Raw genomic sequence first — 11,772 nt, forward strand, 5'->3', positions numbered from 1 at the left:
GGACGATCCAAAATTCACGGCGTAATGTTGCGAGTGTTAATTGCGTGCCTGCGTGAAGCGATCTTAGATGAGCATGCCGAGCAATCAACGTGACCAACGGATGGAATGATAAAATAATCGGGTGCTTCATTTGAAGCGGAATCGGAGCGTTTGACAGCCGCCCGCCAACACGAATTAGTTGATCTTTACCAAGGTAGGGATTGAGCGAGAGTATGACGCTCTTTTTTGATAAGAGTTTATTACTTTTTAGCGCTTCTTTTTCGAGTAGAAATGTTTCTTCTTGAATACGTTTCAGCCAGAACTCTTGTGCTCTTCAGTACTCGTCTGCGGCGAGAGCGAAGGGAGCGTCCGCAATTCCGGCGTTAATTTTAGCGAGAGAGCGAATTCGAGAAATATAGCGCATAATGTACGCGGTAATCCTTATGAATTTAGGCCACGACGAGTATCGCGACGCGAGATCCCACTGCCTGCTTGGCGATTGAGCGAGATGGATTGTTACGCGATGATTTTGCTCCATAACGGTTTCGAACGACGATTCATCGTCCTGCTGTGGCGAGTAGGACTCCGGAAATCGCATCCACGTTGGCCCCTGCCACCAGAGAACATGTGATGCGAGCTGACGCTTCCCGAACCCCGGAATTCCGCGAGAAGCGCAATCGGCAAGATTATCATTGGTTGGCACATGTCGCCAAGACGCGAATGGAATTCTAGACTGAATTTCGGAAACACGATTGGAAACGAAAGTTTTCCATTTTGAAGGGTGTTGACTCAACCATGCGAGAACGACAGTCGAATCTGTCCAGCAATAGCAAGGAACGGTGGACAAACGCAGCGTTCGCCGAACTCCATTAATTTGGCTAATAATACGGCAGCGGCCAATTCTAATCGAGGAATGCTCAAGGATTTAACCGGCGCGACCCGTGATTTGCCGATCAGCAAGGCGGATGTAAGCTCGCCTGAAAGAGACGTGATCCGAATATAAATAGCCGCAGCATAGGCATTGACTGACATCGGAGAATCCGTGAAGCTCGCAGTTCATCGTATCTGAACCGGCGCTGCACCCACCGATTCAGCTGCAAACCGTTGAGATCGGCTAATGAAGAGTGAATTACATCCCACTGTTGTAGCAGTTTCAATGGAAGTATATCATCCCAATCCAAGTTGAATTGCCACAGTTGCTGCATAAAAATCTTTGCAACAACCGTGACGGAAGTGCTCCAACCGAGTGGAACGAACAACTTCGCTATGATGGAGAGAATCAATCGCTTGATATTAGAAGTAACGGTAGGAAATAACACGCTAAATTGAAATACATCCAAGGATGGATTCCAGCTGATCCCGAGAATTTTTAGCTGCTCATCCGTCTGTAAAGTTCTACTACAAGCCAACTCGTGATTCTCGACATCAATATCACTAAGAAGTTTAGCGGAGTTGCTCGACCACTTTCTCAATTCGAATTTGCCTCGACTCAATAACGTGCATATTTAATCGCGAACTTGACGAAGGAGAGAGATATCGTCAGCACCGAAGAGAACGTCGTCAACGTAAATATGGTCCTGCAGAACCGGTACGGCCAAAGGGAATGACTCACCGTCATAAGTTGTCGGAGCACGCGTAATGCTAAAAACGGAGCGGAAGCAGTGCCGTACGTGACTGTTAATAGTTGATATGCTTGCGCGGATTCAAGATTATTAGCGGTCCACAAAATGCGTTGATAGTTGATATCACGAGAATCAACTAGTATTTGTCGGTACATTTTTGCAATATCCGCAGAGTACACATCGAAACTGTCGCCATCGAAGAATTACGGCCGCTAAATCCGTTTGTAGTTTCGGACCGGTAAGCAAATGATCATTAAGTGATGTCGCGTTTGTGGTGAAGATAATGCGTTGAACACTACTCTTAAACGAGTGATTATACTGTTATCTTGGATGACGGGATGATGGGGAATGTACACGCACTGAGAATCGGAGAGCGGTGAAGATACCTTTCTCATGTGACCGAGCTGTTCGTATTCGCTGAGAAAGTTCGAATATTCTGATTTTAAGTTGGAGTTCGTTTTAAATCGACGATGAAGACTTGCTATTAAACGCTCAACAAGATCACGAGAGTTGCCGATTTCGATCGGAGGATCTTTCTTAAACGGAAGACGAACGATATATCTCTCGTCAGAGCAACGCGAGTGCGTTGTTAGAAAGTGTTCTTCACACTGCTGTTCCTCAGGATTTAACAGAGATTGCTGAGGAATCTCTTCGATTTCCCAGAATTTTCGATGTTCTTGCTCGAGAGAGACTGAACTCGCGCAGTGTTGAACAGTTATCGTTTGGCGCGACGCAATCGACGCAGATGTGGGGCCTGAAAGCACCCAGCCAAGAATCGTATTTTGCGCGAATGGCTGCCCGCTGGTTCCCTTACGAATATCATCTAAAAGTAATTCGCTATAAAGATCGGCGCCGTAATGATATCAATGGGGTCTGAATTAAGAGGGTCCGGAGGATCCGGATCTGCGAGGGCGAGATCGGCGAGATGACGCCAATTGATATCTGAGTGCACCGGCGACGGAGAATAATTAGTAAGTGATTTCAAAGTTGACACTGTTGTGGTGAGAACGGGATGAGATTTGTCGACTGGCGAGATTTGAATGAGCGCGGCGTAACGACAAATCCTGGCATCGACGCATCCGACAGCGGAAATTGAGATAAGCATTTTGAGCCGACGCAATCTTAATGTTTGCCGAAGACGTTCGGTGACAAATGTTATTTTGGAACCTTGGTCGAGTAACGCTCTCACGACACCAGAACGACCTTCGATCCGACTCTCACGCGAGCCATCGCTAACAGAACTGGAGGACGAGATGACAGTTCGGAAGTCGAGAAAAGCGTCGTAATTGATGCCGTAACATCCGTCTCTGACTGTGTTGTCGTTGTTGGGGTATTATCGTTTGAAGCTGAGACCGAGTCAGGGTGGAGCATAGAATGATGTTTTTTCTAGCATGTTCGACAAGAATATTTACTCGGACAAGATGGTACTGTATGTTTTGCACTCAAACAGTTTATACAACGATTAGCTTGTTTGATGATTTCAGACCGCTGACTCGGACTTTTCTTGATAAACTTCGGACATTTATATATAAAATGAGCCTTTACACATAAAACATGATATATTCGCGGCAGTAGATGCAGTGGCGCTAGTTATTTTTTGCGATCGCGTGAGTTTCTTAGCATCATGAGGAAATAATTCTTCGAGTGCGAGATGCAAGAAAACGATCGAGATCGTCGTACGTTGGAATGTCGGATCATCGCCTCCTTTTAATTTCCATGCCTTCCGCATCGCGTTATCAAGCTTCTGTGAGACGTTATATACAAGAATATCACTCAAAATGTCATCTGCGGAACGGTCTAAATTTTTTAACGAAGCGATCGCACGATTTGCTTTGTCTCGAAACTCGTTTAATTCAAAGGCAGACTCGCGGGTAACGGTCGGTAAATTGTATAATGCTGAGACATGGACTTCGATTAACCGGCATTTGTTTTCGTACCGGAACACAAGTGTTCTCTAGGCAATGTCAAAGTTATCAGCGGTGATCGGGATATTTTTGATCGATTCAAGCGCGCGACCACTCAAACTGGATGACAGAAAATGCATACAAGCGAACGCGGACAAATCTTTATTTTGAATGATGAGCGAAGTGAATCGATCCCGAAAACTTTCCCACTCTTCATAATTCCCGGAAAACGGCGGTATTTTAATAGGCGGTAAATGGATAATGAGAACGATGACATAGTTTGACCCGGGTTGAACACCTGACTGGTAGACTGGATGGATCCCATGGGCTTTTCTATCTCCTCGAGATACTCTGCCACGTAGTCCAGAGTATCGTGGTAGAGATCCTCGTGTTCGTCGAACAGCTCATGTTTAAAATAGTCGAGGGATTCTCGCTTTGACTTCCAAACACTTTGCAGCAGCGTGGCATAGACTTGAATGCATTACGCCCACAGTTCTTTCAGAGCGGAAACTCGCGATCGTATTTTAGCACCCGTGTAATTGTTTTTACCGATTTTTCTGAAATTGTCCAACGATCGAGAAATCGAATGGAACAACGATTGCTGCTTCGCTAACGTTTCATTCATTGTTTTGACTGAATAAATGAATGTTAATCACGAATTAGTCCGTTGAAAGTTCCGCACAGATTCACCTTATCCGGCTCGAAGGACCAAAATTCACTTTTTTTTTTTGTTCAGAACACTGATCGCTCAGAGAGAGCGAGAGGTGATTAACGGAATAGATTTTAAAGAGATAATTCGTTGTGTTACTGCTACGACTAAAGGTGAACTGTCAAAACAACAAAGCGAGCCAGAAAGTGAGAGAATGATAGGAAGGAAGCAAGAGGCGAATACTCTTGTCTAAATCCCTTTGAATTTAATGCGTCTTTTATTAAGATAAATTCTTAATATTTAGTTTCGTTTTTATGACAGAGTTAATCACAGACGTGAACTGTAATTCGACAGATAATAAATGGTCAAGATCCGATATCGCGTGGCGCGGATAACTTGTTCTCGAAATATCGCACATTAACGGATTCATAGTTAAATTCGCATAACAATCCGGAAAGAATGCACTCCTTGATTGCAGAGCCACTTTTGACAAATCATACTTTTATTGTCTCTTGTTTTTGCACTCCTCGATCGCGACCTTTTAGAAAGAGAAAAGTCTCTCGTTGAGAACTAGCGATTACTGATCTGTCTTCGTGCGCGGAACAACGAAAACCAACGAACCGATTTTTAAAAAATTCGAGAGCCTCACCTTAAGAGTGGGAGGAAAACAAAGCGCGATACCTTGACTTTCGGTAGTCTCGCTCAGGCTCGTGATAGACAATTATTAGGGCCTGAGGCAAGACGATTACACGATTACATGAAATTATACATAAAACAAAAGAAAAATAAAGAAATTTTTACGCTTTATCAGAAAGAGAAACGAAAATATAAACTTTCTTATGAATTTAAACATCAATAAAATATAGAATTCGCACATGGAAAAAAATAATATTGTATTAACATCAATGTAATTGAAAGAAATGTTATTAAATTATTAAATAATATTATTATTCAAATCAAATGCATAGTATATTAATCAATAAAATCAATGCCATGATTTGAATAATAACGTTATTAAATTAATAAAATCTCTCCTATTTACACTGTATACATTATTTTTGTTTAGTACACTTAAGTATCCCGCGGGAGCATTCGCGCTAGCGTTCGCTTTCCCCCTCTCGTCTCGCCTAGCGGCGCTTCTATACTTCACGAGAGGGCGCCTCTAGCTGAGGCCTTGGCGTGTGAGCCGTCTTGTCTTCTCTCTGCTCTCGCCCCTTGAGCCACGTTATATCTTTGTCACACATAAGCACGCAATATCTTGTGCAATAATTTGTAATAAGAAAGGCATTCTGAGCAAGCTTCTGTACGTATTTGTGAGTTCTGAAATATACATATTTTTAAACGAGAGGAACGCAACTTTCTTCCTCGACCACGTGGCTACGAAGCACTCTTCCCGTCGGCATATACGTGGAGGGCATGCCAGCCCCAACAAAACATATTGGTCCTTCGAGCCGGATACTTGGCGATTTCTACGGAACAAGGAACTCAGCGACTACGGACGAGCCTCAGAAACGAGCACGAGGAAGCTAGTAACCGCTGCCATAACCTCAAAATTGTCGTGCATTATATCATTGCCGGCATCTCAGTCACACACAAGGCCATCTTGGACGAACGAGCGAGCCATTTCCTCGAGGAAGCTACAGCCAGGATCCAGTCCAGCTATAACCACTGCGGAACCATCAGGATTCCATTGGCGCCGGCGGACGTCCCGACTGCATTCCAGGAAACTCGCGCCCATTGACCAGCGAGCGTTTCATCAGAGCGCTATTTATTGTTAACAAGGTAAGGGCAATCGTTCGAGAGTGCAGCCAACCAATCACCCTTGTCGTGAACGAATATTTTTATCTAGTTTCGCGTCATGGCAAACGAGCAAAATCTCGCTTCTCTCAAGAAGCGGCACGCAGTAATACAAGGCTCGTGAACGCGTATAAAAACGTTTTTAGATTCGGTTGTTTCCGTCACGCCTACCATAGCCGCGCAGCTCGAGGAGCGACGAGCAAAATTAAACAGTAACATGTCCGAATATGAATCGGTACAAACAGAAATCGAGTTGCTAGACGAGATGGAGGAAAATCATCGCCTCAATTTCGAGGAAGCCTTTTTCACTTTAGCGGCGAGAATGCGAGAACTCGTAACGCCGCAATCAATTCCGTCGCGTGCAACAACAAGATCTCCTTCGAGTGAACTTGATCTGCCGAGATGGTCAGCGCATATCAGGCTTCCGAAATTAGATCTTCCGACTTTTTCGGGCAAATACGATGAATGGTCTGCATTTTTTGACGCGTTTCAATCAATTATTCCAACGAGTCGATAACTACCGTACAAAAACTTCAATATTTGAAAGGCTGTTTGAAGGAAGACGCGAGTAAAGTCATTAGTTCCTTGGAAATTTCCGCTTTGAATTATGAAGTGGCCTGGAATTTATTAAAAGAACGCTACGATAACAAGCGCAAACACACGTTCGAGCGATCATGCAATTGCCGTGCATGAGCAAAGAAAATTCCGTCGAACTGCGTCAAATCGCGGACGGTGCAATGAGACACGTTCACGCTCTCAATGCGTTAGGGTGTCCAACGTCTCAGTGGGATGACCTTCTCATATTCATTTTGACCGATAAATTAGATGCACGTACGTCTCGAGAATGGCAATCATCTCTAGACACGCCCGATCTGCCTACGCTACAACAATTTATAAAATTCCTTACGCGTCAATGTCAAATGCTGGAAGCTACCAGTAAGGTCACGCCAAATACAAAAAATAACCCGCGTTCTCAAACGAGTCGTCAAATCGCCTGCGCCGCCGCAACTACTTCAAAGTGCGGTCATTGTAACGGTGAACACTCGATATATTACTGCAAGGATTTCTTGGCGCTTACAATTCCGCAACGCGTTTCGGAAATTCGTAAAAAGAAAGTTTGTGTCAATTGTTTGCGTTCTACAAGTCATGCTTCGAACAAATGCCCTTCCGGCGATTGCAAGATATGCAAATCAGAACACAATTCCTTGCTGCATCTCACAGCAGCTCCCTCAACCGAACACACAAGCAGTGATAAAGAAAATCGCGAACCACCTGACGCGGCAAAATCATCTAATATTATAGCAACGCATAGCTTAAACGCACGCAGCAATCAAGGGGTAATTCTTTCTACTGCACTCATACATGCATACGACAGAACAAGCTCACTCGTACCCTGTCGCGTACTCCTAGACTGCGGATCGCAAGCAAGTTTCATTTCGCGGAGCTATTTAAATAAACTCGGCATTCAGCCACGGTCGTTAAATATTTCGATCACCGGCATCAATGATGCATCTACTAAAGCATCACAAATAGCGCAGGTGCAAATCAAATCGCGAGTAGATTCATTTATCGCTACATTAGATTGTATAGTTACCGATAGAATAACAGACAAAATGCCCGCGTACACACTCAAGCAAAAGGATTTCGAAATTCCGAGAAACATCAAATTAGCTGATCCTAAATTCAACGTATCAGCTGACGTGGATATCCTTATAGGCGCGGAAATGTTCTGGTCAATATTATGTATCGGTCAAATAAAGGCTTCAGCCAACCATTCGATCTTGCAAAAAACAAGATTTGGATGGATTCTGGCGGGACGATTAACTGCTTCTTCACACAAATCGCAATGCATTCGAGCCTTTCACGCGACAATAAGCAATTCGCAGTTGCATGCGCAATTAACTCGTTTTTGGCAGCTAGAAACTGTTAGCAATCCAAGACATTACACCGACGAAGAATCTCGTTGCGAAGAAAGTTTCTTAGACAATTTTACACGCAATGATCAGGGTAGATACATTGTCAAACTTCCTTTCAAGGATCAAGCGAACGGCAAACTCGGAAATTCAAAAGATTCTGCATTGAAACGGTTCTATAATCTCGAGAAAAGATTTAAACGTTATCCGGATCTTAAAGCTCAATACGCACACTTTTTACGTGAATATCTCGCACTTGGACATATGAAACAAATACACGAATCGGTAGATGGCTTAAGCGAATCTTTCTATCTTCCTCACCATTGCGTATTCAAGAGCGCGTCACCATCTTCCGGTATCCGCGTAGTTTTTGACGCGTCCAGTAAAAGCAGTACCGGCGTTTCTTTAAATGACATTCTCATGACGGGCCCGGTAGTCCAGCAAGACTTAATTTCGATTTTACTGCGTTTCCGAACCTTTCGCTATGTTTTCGTAGCCGATATTATTAAAATGTATCGCCAAATTCTTATAGATCCTTCCCATGCGTGCTACCAACGAATTTTGTGGCGGGAGGACCAGGCTTCAGAAGTACAAACATTCGAGCTTGCCACCGTTACATATGGGGCCACCCCCGCGTCATATCTAGCAACAAGATGTCTTAAGCATCTTGCTGAATCGAATCGCGATAAATACCCAATGGACTCCGTATGCGTAGAGCGCGACCTTTATGTTGACGATTTGCTCTCGGGAGCCGATACTCTAATCGAGGCAGTCAAGGCGCGAGACGAGACCATTAACTTGTTGCGATTAGGATGCTTCGAACTTAGTAAATGGGCATCAAATTCTCCAGAATTACTAAAAAATATACATGATCAAACTGATAACACGGTCATAATCAATCACGAAGCGAGTTCGCGAATTTTAGGCATGCATTGGAATCAATCCTTGGACGAGCTTCACTTTTCTTACATTCCTGACGCGGAGCATAAGAATTTATCGAAGCGCGTTATTCTATCCGAAGTTTCGCGTTTATTTGACCCCCTGGGTTTACTAGGTCCGGCCGTAGTCTTGTCAAAACTTCTGTTGCAAGATCTGTGGCAATTGAGCATACACTGGGACGAATCGGTCCCCCCAGATATCAGCACGCGCTGGAACAAACTCAAGTCTCAGTTCGAAGATTTCAATCGATTAAAAATTCCGCGTATAAAATTTAATTCAGAGTCGCAATCAACTCAGATACACGGTTTTTGCGACGCGAGTCAACGGGCATACGGAGCATGCGTCTACATGCGTACACAGATAGGCCCGGAAGAATTTGGGTGCAAGTTGCTCGCCTCAAAGTCTCGCCTTGCTCCTTAAGACACTCTCGTTGCCCCGATTGGAATTATCGGCTGCTCTTCTATTAGCGCAACTAATTGATAAAATCAATGATTCATTTCCAATAACTAACATGAAAATCTTTCTCTGGTCCGATTCTACAATAAACTGGATATCTTCACCATCCCGGGAATGGGCAATTTTTGTTGCTAATAGAGTCGGCGAAATCCAGCGTCTTACAAACCTTAATTCGTGGCGTCATGTTTCATCGGCTAACAATCCAGCAGACATTTTGTCTCGAGGTCTACATCCGCGCGAACTTGAAGATTCTGCGATGTGGTGGAATGGCCCAGCCTTTTTGATGACACGCGGGAGCCTTTGGCCAAACGGTGAATTACTACTTTGAGTAACGACATTCCCGAATCAATTCGAACAACGGTAGGCGTCGCTATTGAAAACTCCGTTGTAGAGGGTTTATTAAGGAAGCATTCTAATCTAAATAAAATTTGTCGTATCCTGGCATATTGCCTAAGATTTTCCAAGGCTAGAAGATCCGATCCATTCACGTCTTTCATAACTTGCGAAGAAATTTCCTTTGCCTTAAATGTGATGTGCAAAACGGCACAGAAAACGGACTTCCCCGAGGAATACCGAGCCTTAAGCAAGGGTGAGGCTATCAGAACAACTAGCAATCTGCTATCGTTGTCCCCTTTTATCGATACCAACGGTCTAATTCGCGTGGGCGGTAGGCTAAAAAACGCCGAGCTACCTTTTGATACACGTCACCCAATTTTGCTATCGCGAAATCACATTTTAACGAGACTCATTATACTACGAGAGCACGAGCGCAATGCTCATGCTGGCCTACAAGCAACCATGGCTGCCATAAGGCAACGCTTTTGGCCCTTATCCCTGCGATCGGTCACTCGCAAAATCTTGCAAAATTGCGTCACGTGTTTTAAAAACAAACCGACTATCTCAGAAGCGATAATGGGCGCATTGCCGGCCGGGCGAATAACGGTTTCCAGGCCATTTCATCATTGCGGAATTGACTATGCCGGACCGTTATTAATACGCGAAGGTAAACGACGTAACGCTCGAATCAGCAAGGCTTACGTAGCAGTCTTCGTTTGTTTTGCCACGAAGGCAATTCATATTGAGCTTGTGAGCGATCTAACTTCAGAGGCTTTCATCGCGGCACTCAAACGTTTCGTTTCACGCAGAGGCAAACCCGCTGTCATATATTCTGACAATGGGACGAACTTCGTAGGCGCTCAAAAACAGTTACACGAATTCTATGAGTCACTCGGTCGCGATAGCGCACAAACCGACATCAATAATTTTTTACGCGATCAAAAGACCACCTGGAACTTCATTCCACCTAATGCTCCGCACTTTGGCGGACTATGGGAGGCGGCTGTAAAGTCAGCCAAACATCACCTTTATCGAATCATTGGGAGGGCACATTTAACCTTCGAGGAGGTACAAACCGTTTTATGCGAGATCGAAGCAATTCTAAACTCGAGGCCCCTCACACAATTAAGTTCGGATCCGAATGATCTAACCTACCTTACCCCCGGGCACTTTTTGGTTGGCACTCTCTTGAACGGTTTCCCTTCTAGCGACTTATGTGATGTCAACGAAAATCGCTTACTGCGATGGCAACGCGTCGAGCAACTCCGGCAGCATTTTTGGCGCAGATGGAATATCTGCATTCCCTACAGGAGCGTCATAAGTGGAAGGCCAACAAGGGCCCACAATTAAAGGAAGATCAACTAGTGCTTTTAAAGCAGCAAGGTCTGGCACCTTTGTACTGGATGCTCGGACGTGTGGTGCAGATACACAAGGACTCTAACGGCAATGCAAGGTCCGCCGTCATTAAAACTTCAAAGGGTTCATTAGTTAGACCACTGTCTAAAATAGCAATACTACCAATAGACTCTTAAGCTTTTTTGTTTTTATATTTAGGCTAAGTCTTTCTTTATCGTAAGTTTTAGTTTAGTCTGTAAAATTACTCTCAGTGTCTAATTAAATCTTCAATTTATTCGCGCATAGTGCAATAAATTTACTCTTTGTTCGCTCATTGTAACAAGCAGAACGCTTGCGGTAATCAGTCTTAATTTTATATTCCGTTGTTACGTCCCGCAACAAAAATATTATAAGCATAAATTTTTTCTTTACTTTTCTATTTCTTTCCTTATTTCAATAATCAAATATTATTCAACTCATATTTTATTCAATATATACATATTAAACCATGATTAATTCTTTCGTTATTATATATATTCAACAAATAAAATCGTATACTAGTAGAACTAACCGCATAGCCAGACACATAATAGAAGTAGATTATATGTATACACAAACTAAAGGAACAACAAAATGAACCTGACCATTGTTGTCAAAATTTATGAAGGAAATACATAATGGAATTAAAAATCGATGCATACCAATATATTGATTTATTTATTTAAAAATAATTATACAATAACTCCCGATGACAGTAAATCATTTTGTTGAGCCAAATAAATAAGAGGAAAATACTTATGCTTACTCATATATTATTCATCGCTTTCTATAGAAGTACTATA

At 43.4% G+C, this 11,772-nt stretch overlaps 2 protein-coding genes across 2 annotated transcripts; both read left to right on the top strand.

The window, feature by feature from the left end:
• Positions 1-6,625: 6,625 nt before the first annotated feature.
• Positions 6,626-9,223, top strand: LOC112638118. The gene has a single exon (XM_025409177.1). The coding sequence runs from the start codon at positions 6,626-6,628 to the stop codon at positions 9,221-9,223; it is 2,598 nt and encodes an 865-aa protein (XP_025264962.1).
• A 567-nt stretch (positions 9,224-9,790) lies between these two features.
• On the top strand, positions 9,791-11,127 carry LOC112638119. Its single transcript, XM_025409178.1, has 2 exons — positions 9,791-10,771; positions 10,906-11,127. Exons 1-2 carry the CDS (start codon positions 9,791-9,793, stop codon positions 11,125-11,127), a joined length of 1,203 nt encoding a protein of 400 aa, XP_025264963.1.
• The last annotated feature ends 645 nt before the right edge of the window (positions 11,128-11,772 follow it).

This window comes from Camponotus floridanus, unplaced genomic scaffold (genome assembly GCF_003227725.1).
Source record: "Camponotus floridanus strain SB8 unplaced genomic scaffold, Cflo_v7.5 scaffold25, whole genome shotgun sequence".
In the NCBI taxonomy this organism is placed as follows: domain Eukaryota; kingdom Metazoa; phylum Arthropoda; class Insecta; order Hymenoptera; family Formicidae; genus Camponotus; species Camponotus floridanus.